Raw genomic sequence first — 9,373 nt, forward strand, 5'->3', positions numbered from 1 at the left:
GATCTGCCTGTTCTGCTCCCCACTCTGTCTCTGGCGAATCCTCTCACCCTCCGCATCTCTGGCCTGTACCCCAGTTCTGTATGAATAAATAAATCTTTAAAAAAAAAAAAAAAGAATAAAGATTAAATTTATTTTGCTTTATCGAAAATAGAAATAAGCACTGAGATTATTTAATTCAATTTCTTGGATTGTCTAATGCAAGATTTGCTAGTAATGAAAACCAGAACATAAGTCTCCTCTCTTCCAAGTCAGCGTTTTACTGTGTTCTCCATTAAGCTTCTATTACATTAATATGGTGTTTCCTTGGAAATCTTAAATGCCATGTTTCTAACCAGTATATATTTAATAAATATTTTTCTACAGATAAATGATATCAAAGAGAAGGTTAAAAATATTCATGGTTATGTGAAACACATTGAGAATTATATTCAAGAAGGAAAAGATGACTACAAGAAGGTAATTTGAAACGTTGAATTATTTATTTGCTCTTATTTTTATTTCTTACATTTACAGAATTTTCCTTTTTGTAGCAAAAAGAAACTGAACTTAATGAAGTAATAGCTCAACTAAGTGAATGTGAGAAACACAAAGAGAAGATAAATAATGAAATGGGAATCATGAAACAAGATATTGATACACAAAAGGTAGGCCATTTTTGTTAATGATTTATAGTAGCTTACCATTTATACCAAAAACACTTTATTACCATATTTTTATTTTCAACAGAAACACCAGTAAATGCAAACAGTAGAGAAAAGCAATTCCAATAGCATTCCTTTCCTCTTTTTCATTTCTGTTTTAAATACAAGACCTTAACAGTTTTTTCTTGTGTGTGTTTACAGATGGAATCAAACTGTTCATATTTTGCACGTGCTTTTTTTGTGTGATTGTGGCTTGCAGTTTGACTTACATAGCAACTCATATCCCACAGGTCCCCCACAATGTTTTTAGTGTTAGGAAGCGCTCCATTTTGTATATGTGCCATGGCTTAAGCTCATTACTTTTTTCCTTATTGCAGTCTCTGTCAGTGACTATATTCACTTTATTTTTTCCCATTTATTTTATTACAATTGTATGTGGGATAAATTTGCACAAAACAGGGATCATCTAATAATAGACTTCAAAATTGTAAGTAAATGTGAATATTGTCATTTTTCAGTTTCTATTAAATCTGTTCTTTAATAGTCATTTTTTTCTATTAAGAGAATTGTACAATGTAAGAATCATACTGATTAGCATCTTTAAGCATAGTTGTTAATGTTTTTAAAAGCTACACCATTTCTCAGTCCTTGTTTTAAACAAAATTTGTTTTTGAATGTTTTAATCACTTGGCTATCAGTGGTCATTAAAAATCTCTTTGGAGATTAACTATATCAGCTTTTCGCAGGGTCTCTTATTTATAGTACCAGGAATTTCAAATATATGAATCCGTATCAAAACAAATTCTGCCATCTAATAAGTGCTGAATTTATGATACATATATCACAAAATGCTCAGTTATCACCTGTTGACATTTGGGTTACCTATCTAAAAATCAGTCCATAAATCAATAAGGCGCCTAAATACACACACACACACATGCAAAAGTAATGGAACCAGGAAAATGAGAAGTATATAAAAGTAAGCCATTGAAGTCTGATGTGCTCTTTAAAGATTTCATTAGTCACATGAAGAGGGAAAGTTACCATTAGTAAAATATACTAAGTGAAACAAACCATCACAAGAGACCAGATACTGTATGACTCTTTTCATGTGAAATATCACAGAATAGGCAGATACTTAGAGACAGTAGATGACTTACTCTTGCCAGGGGCTGGGGGAAAAGAAAGGAGGGAGGAGGCCGTGACTGCTGTGGATATGCAGCTTCTTTGGGGGATGATAAAATGTACTGGAAATTACATAGTGATGATGGCTACAAAATTTTGTGAATATACAAAAATCACTGAATTTGGTTAATTTAATGGTGTATGATGTACATTGTCATTTTTTAAAGACAGGTAGCATTGCTTTATAATTAAGTTTCACTTGTACCACTGTATTCTTGCATATGCTATATCGTGGTGCTCACTAAAAGTCTAGTTTCAGAAAAAAAAATGGCACCCTTCACATTTGCAGGTCATTCCTTGCAAAGGGGCCATGCCAGTTTCTCTGTATTCCAATTTCAAATTGCCTGGATTTTTAAACATACACATCTGTCTCCATCTAAACAATAATTCAGTCTGAAGTTTTCAGTGGCCTGTGCATTTTTTGATTAAGCTAATTATTAGTTATAAATTACTGAATCAGTACTGCATAGCTTTCATGCAGTTTTCTGTAAATGGCATTTTTCTCAACCAGATCTTGGTGAATACTATGCAGTGGTCAGTGATCATACTGTGCTACCATAGGTACGTACCTACTAATAGAATGCAGCCAATTTTTGTATTTCCTTCAGGTGGCCAGCTCCATGTATTAACTGTCCTCTAAACTGAACAGTTTGGTTTATAGTCTTAAGAGTTGGGGAGCTTAACAGTAGTTTGTTTATGGGTTTAATTATCCCCTACTACCTTTAGTCCACAAAACACAAAAAAACTGACATTTGAGTCTGTTTCTCTTTAAGGGCAAAACTACTCAATAAAAAGTGTCAACCTTTCACATATTTCGATTCAGTGGATAGGAAAGGGTCAACAAATTCATAGATATATATACTGTATTTTTATGGTATTAACATGTAATTAATGTTTGTCCACTTGAAGATATAACATGTAGCAGTATCTAACAGTCTAGGCACATGTTAGGAGAAATTACAACTAGGAAAAAGGGGAGAGGGCCTTCTCTATAGTGTCGTTGCCTTGTGGTCTTTTGTTTGTTTATTTAAAGAAGCAGTGAGAGATTTACCAGAGACAGAGTAGGGAGCAGAACAGGCAGATTGACAGGTACAGCGCTGGAGGGGAGCAGTGGGTGAGACTAGAGAGGTCTGCTGCGCCATGTGGGTCACTTCTCTTTCCAGGGATTGAACTCGAGATACATTAATTTCACCTAGCTTTGTAGTGCTGCACTTTAACCCATTGCACCACCAAGGAGAGCCCTGTTGTGATCTTTTAGATCATAGGGGTCCACTCTGGGGTTCTTATGCAAGATGATCCAGTTCTTTAATCTTTTTTTTTATTTTTTATTTATTTTTTTTTAAAAAGATTTATTTGTGCATACAGAACTGGGGTACAGGCCAGAGGCTCAGGGGTGGTGAGAGGCTTTACCAGAGACAGAGTGGGGAACAGAACAGGCAGATCGACGAAGTACACTGCTGAGGGGAGCAGCGGGCGGGTCAGGAGAGGTCTGCCAGCCATGTGGTCACCTCCAGGGCAGGCGGGAATCGAACTCATGCGGAGGCGGCTTTAGATTCTCAATGCTGTGCTTTAACCCGCTGCGCCACCAGGGAGGGCCTCTTTCATCTTTTAAAATTGCGCTTTGTGTGTCTGTTGATCCTCTAGGTTACTCTTGAATATTTCTTCATGGTGGTGACTTAATCTCCATCTCTTCAGTTAACATTCTGTCAGCAGTTGCCAATTATGAGTCATATGTTGCTAATTATTATTTACATTTAGATACAAGAAAGATGGCTACAGGATAACCTTACTTTAAGAAAAAGAAAGGAGGAACTAAAGGAAGTTGAAGAAGAAAGAAAACAGCGTCTGAAAGAAATGGGTCAAATGCAGGTTTTGCAAATGAAAAAGTAAGTTTTTCAAGATACTCTGGTTTACATAAGGATCTTATTAGAGAAATGTGAAGAATATTCAATATGTATTTTTTGAGAAGATTTTAAGCCTTTAGCATAAGTATCCCTTGAGACTGAAAGGAAGGTAGATAAGGGTTTTTATACAGCTGTATCTTATGACCTTAAGAATTGAATTACTTGAAGTGATATAAAATTGCTAACACTGCATTAATGGGCCGTATGAAAAATGAAAGTCACCAGATTTCTGCTGGCCTGCCTCGCAAGATAATGTTACCAAGCATAAAGAATGTATGGCCTGCGAACCCTGCTTGGGCCCGAGCTTGTGCAGTATAATACTGTTGGTGGAGTTTTCGCTACGGCATTTTGCCATTGGAGCACATTCTGGATGGCTCTAACTGTAATTCATGCACCCTCACCAGAGTTAGTTTTTTAAGATTGGCATGATTCAGCTTTAATTTGGCTTTATTGATATTTACTGCAGTTGCAACCTTCTTGATACAGCAGAAGAGATTTTTTATTGCCTTAGAGTTGCTTGGCAATTCTGTTAAGAACCTGGTTGATGCTAAGGCACCAGATTAGAAATAAAAGGTTGTACTAGCCAATTACTTGAAAATTTGAACCACTTACGTGGCTTAAATAAAAATCTCGTCATTCGTTTTTTATAGATTTTTCATTTGACTTTTCATAGAAATCTGTATCAAAAGATGCTTGTTTTTCTAAAAGATATAATTGTATAAGTTAAATTATCAATTTATTAATATGTTTAATCCTACGTTATAAGCTCTCTATCAAGGAAGTCAGACTTTATAACTAGGAGAGCCCTTCATCTTTATCTTCATTTTTTTATGCATTAGGACACCAAGACCCAGAAAAAAAATCATAGAAAATTAGATGAGCCAGGAATGTGACCCTGACATCCTGGCTCTCAAACTTTAGTTCTTTTAACATTGTGGTGTTAGTGTTCTTGGTGGCAGTGTACTTCATCGATCTGTTCTATTTTTTCAATAGAAGGAACTTAAAATCCACCTGTGATTTTTTTTTTTTAAGATTTTATTTATGCACACAGGAACCAATGTACAGGCCACAGGTGCAAGGGTTTGGGAGAGAGGATTCACCAAAGAGAGAGTAGAGGACAGAAGAGGTCTGCCACGCTGTGTGGGTCGTCACCTTGGCCAGAGATCAAACTCATGCTGTGGCTGTGGACAGCTTCATAGTGCTGTACTTTAACCCATTGCACCACCAGGGACAGCCCCTCTTCTGTGATTGTTTTTTAGTCTTAAGTACCACTACTCTTTTTTCCAAGCTGTTCTTCAACCAGATACAACAAATGTCAACAAAACAGATGCTATCTGGTCAATCCTGTGAGGCAGTCTATGAAGTTGAGGTTACAACCTGGCACATATGAGAGAGTGTTTAATAAGTAATTGTTAAATGTGTAAAGATTTTATTTTATTTTAATTTTTTTTAAAGATGTATTTATTTATGCATACAGAACTGGGATACAGGCCAGAGATGCGGAGGGTGAGAGACTTCACCAAAGACAGAGTGGGGAGCAGAACAGGCAGAACGACGAAGCACACTGCTGAGGGGGGCAGAGGGCAGGTCAGGAGAGGTCTGCCGCGCCATGTGGATCTCCTCCGGGGCAGGCGGGAATCGCACTCATGCAGCAGTGGCTTAAGCTTCTTTGTGCTGTGCTTTATTTAACCCGCTGCGCCACCAGAGAGGGCCAAGATTTTATTTTTTTAAGGCAGACATCCAAATTGGGATTCTAACATTACTGAAAAATTGTTGTTTTACTTCTATTTAGTCGACCTAACACTTTAATACCTTCATGAGAAATTTTGTTTTTAGAAAGGAGTACAAACTTGATAATTATTACAGCAGCAATTAATAGTTTCATTGAGAGAATTTTGTCTTTGACAGATCGTAAACAAAATGATGCATACTCAGTAACTTATCATCGTTGATAATTCTGTATTCTTAGTTTACAGTCAGAAGTTTGTGAATTTGTATTATTAATGACTAAAATTGCTTCACTTAGATTAGCTGGTGTCTAAATGGGGCTTTCTCCATGCTCAGATGTTATAAGGATTCTTTATTTGGCACACAAAAATCAGCTGGAAACCTGGGCTGCTTCAGAGATTTGGAATGAAGCCTATTTCTTTAGTACTGAAGCTAAGAGAATGTTACTAAGGAGAATGGTAAAAGGTAGTTACCTAAAGAGATCTTTTCCACTTCAAAGTGTTGAAAGCTAATCAAAAAAAAAAAAAAATGGTGTTCACTTGTCATGTTTCTCTTTTATAGTGAACATCAGAAGCTGGAAGAGAAAATAGATAACATAAAAAGAAATCATCATGTGGCAATAGGACGACAAAAAGGTTATGAGGAAGAAATCATTCGTTTCAAGAAAGAACTTCGAGAACCTCAGTTTCGGGATGCTGAGGAAAAGTATAGAGAAATGATGATTGTTATGAGAACAACAGAACTTGTGAACAAAGATCTGGATATTTATTATAAGACACTTGACCAGTAAGTATTGGACTGGGGATTTTGGTTCCCTTGCTGTGAATATCAACTAGCATATTTTAGTTTTATTTTTCCCCTTTTTTACTTTATTTGAATATATTTCATTCATAAAAAGAAATGGAAAAAATGTGTACACATGCATACTTAAGTAGTTACTATTAAGGAGCACTCAGAATAGCATACCTTTATATCCAGTCCAAGAAATCTCCCATTCTCTCTCAAGTGGCTCCCTTAGCTCCTCTGACCTCAGCCCATCAGCCCCAGTCCTCGTAACTACTGACAGGTTTTTGCTTTCTCTCCTTTTTATGAAAGTATGTCTATCCTACATATTTTTTTTAGCTTATAAAGTGTTATTTTGGGTAATTTTCCAGATTTTTAAATTCATGTTACTTCTAGCTGTTTTAAATTTGTTTACACTGATACACAGAATTCTATTGTTGAAACTGCCATGGTGGATCTATTCTATAGATGAATATATAGTTTATTTCCAGGTCTTTACTAATGCATCTTTTTGCTGCTAGGAATAGTCTTGCATGTTTTCTGAAGCAAACGTAAGATTCTCTAAGGCATGCATGGGAGTAAAATTCCTAGGTTGCAAGGTATTCTCAGTTTTATAAAATAATTTGATTTCCAAAGTAGGTTTGCTAATGTATACCACTTGCCACATGTAATTTTCTCTGATGCATCCTGTGATACTGATTGTCAATTTCTTATGTTGGCCAATCCTAGTGGGTAGTGGAAGCTGAAGTTTTCACTTGCAAACTCCTGATTGCTTTTTTTTTTTTTTTTTTTAAGATTTATATGCATACAAAACTGGGATCAGATTAGAGGTAGAGGGATGAGACAGAGTGGGGAGCGGAACAGACAGATCTACTGAAATACACTGCTGAGGGGAGCAGGAGGCAAGACGGGAGGTCTGCTGTGCAATGTGGGTCACCTCCCTGGCTGGGGATAGAACTCATGCTGAAGCAGCTTCATAGTTGAGCTTTAACCCGTTGCACCACTACGGAGGCTGCTTAATTAATTTATTTTTTAATTTTAAAGATCTAAGTGGTTTTCGTGAACAATTTGAATCAAACAGCACCCCACCTAACAGGTTGAAGGGTACTGCAGCAGTCCCCTGGTTTTAATGATGCTGAAATCTTTTCACATTTGATCATATTGTTTCCTCATTGTAGTGTTTGTATATTATTCATTTTAAGTGTATTGTTGGTCTTCTCATGGCTTCTAGGTATTTATCACTTGAATTTTAATTATTTTTCAATTACATGTTCTATGAACATCGTAAGATTTTTGTTTATTTTCCACTTTCTTAGTGTCTTTAAATGAGCGGGTTTTAAAGTAGTTCATTTTACTCAGTTTTTCTTTTTTGTGTGTGTGTCTTGCTTAAAAAATTCTTCCCTACTTTATTATGTTTTAAGTTTGATTTTCACATTTAAGTAATTTTAAATATTCAATCCTAAATGGAATCTTATAAGTACAGTGCTGTTATTTCGGAAACTACTCTGATCTTTGTCTGGATATTTCTGCCTTGTTTTCTTTACCATCCCTTACCCTCCAAAGGTAAATTGGTTTCATACCTGATGGAAACTCCAGTGATATTGTGGCCTGGATAAAGTGTTTGACTTTTTCAGTTAGGGTGTCCCTGAGTTGCACTGGATTATAACAGTTGAATCTCAAAACCATGTAAGGCATTGTGTAGGTCTTTTCATTCTTAATAATTTCCCATTATTTGAGAATTGACAATACAGGTCTTCAAATATCTTCACTATTTATGTGTTTCAGTAAGGATGGTACTTCTAACCTCTACCTTCTTTGGGCACAATGCCTCATCTTCTGCTTTGGGTGAAAAGACTAAACCTTAGGTTATGGAAACAGCCAAGTTTAGCTGCAATGTCACTAACTGTTCTGATGTCCACTTCACCTTTGTTTTGTCACTTAAAGATTTTCCTTTCTCTCTTGTGAATTCAACTATGAATTAAAAATGATTTTTGTTATAAACCTGTCTAGCAATCTAGGTATTTATGTCAGGAGAATAAGTTATCTAATAAATTAGTGTTTCCTGAAAAGGAAATTTTGTTCCTCAGTGCTCAAGGTATCTTTGAAGGTTTCCTCTGGTCAGATAAAACACAGTCACCCGATCAGCCTCAGGATGACATTCAAATCATAGTGCTTTCAAGGAGGACAGCAGGGACCTAACTTTTGGTATGAGGATTCTTTTAGGTACTGATGATAGCCCCAGAATCACCTATAACTTTCACTTGTACAACTTTGCAAATTACATAATCCTTTAAGATAAGTCCATTTACTATGAAAATTGAGACTAAGCTAATTAAGGTCACCTTCAAAAAAAAAAAATCCTGCCAAAGTTTTTTGAGGGTTTTAAATTTGAAGGGATATTCCATGCGCTCACCTCTATTTTCTTTCCCTTTGAGTGAACAGGTTAACAAGACAGTGTTTTCTGAATCTGGAAAGACTTTTGGAATTGTGTACTTGTACTCATTGGGGACTTCTGTTCTTTAATTTCTTTGATCTTGAAATTCCCCCCTAGGTTTTACATCCAACAGTTTAAGGTTAGAAACAGTGTCTAAGCTAGAATTATTAGTAAGAAAGAATCTTTGCCTAGTATACTGTATGTATACATATTTGTCTTGGTTTTTTTTTTTTTCTCTCCCTCTCCTATAATTATGCCTCCAACTGACTCATCTATGCCTTTAGGAGACTCTTAACCATTTTTAGTTCTTTACTTTAGAGAATTAAAATTATCCATTACAATTAGCAGACATTTGTTGAAGTCTGAGGAATAAACTACCAATAAAGATCCAGTCCTTATTGGTAAGTTTATTTGAAGAGAAAATAATCAAAAACCAATTTTTAACAATATGACCCTAGTATATAGGGTAGGATAACTTAGATTGGTTGTGATGAAAAACATAAAACTGAATCTTACAAAGCAGGGAATATTTTTGTAAGTGATAACAAATTGTACCTTTTTGAGGCCTCAGACATCAAACTGTGGTAAAAATTACTGTCTCTGAGCCTAGGTGAATTTCAGTCCTGACTGTTGACATTTAACAAATTATTTAAATGATTTACATTTTAGTTCCCTTGTCTATAAAATGGAAACCTTTT

The 9,373-nt window shown here is 35.7% G+C and overlaps 1 protein-coding gene across 2 annotated transcripts in view; it reads left to right on the forward strand.

Annotated features, from left to right (window-relative positions):
• The window catches only part of RAD50 (RAD50 homolog (S. cerevisiae)), a 73,512-nt gene that overhangs the window by 54,561 nt on the left and 9,578 nt on the right, over positions 1-9,373 (forward strand). For both annotated transcript variants that reach the window (XM_004686704.2, XM_012727951.1), the window contains 4 exons: positions 364-456; positions 531-644; positions 3,585-3,712; positions 6,020-6,244. In XM_004686704.2, coding sequence (XP_004686761.1) covers positions 364-456; positions 531-644; positions 3,585-3,712; positions 6,020-6,244 — 560 coding nt within the window. The remainder of the gene's footprint in view (positions 1-363; positions 457-530; positions 645-3,584; positions 3,713-6,019; positions 6,245-9,373) is intronic.

Source organism: Condylura cristata, unplaced genomic scaffold (assembly GCF_000260355.1).
Source record: "Condylura cristata isolate star-nosed mole 26May11 unplaced genomic scaffold, ConCri1.0 scaffold00021, whole genome shotgun sequence".
Classification (NCBI taxonomy): Eukaryota; Metazoa; Chordata; class Mammalia; order Eulipotyphla; family Talpidae; genus Condylura; species Condylura cristata.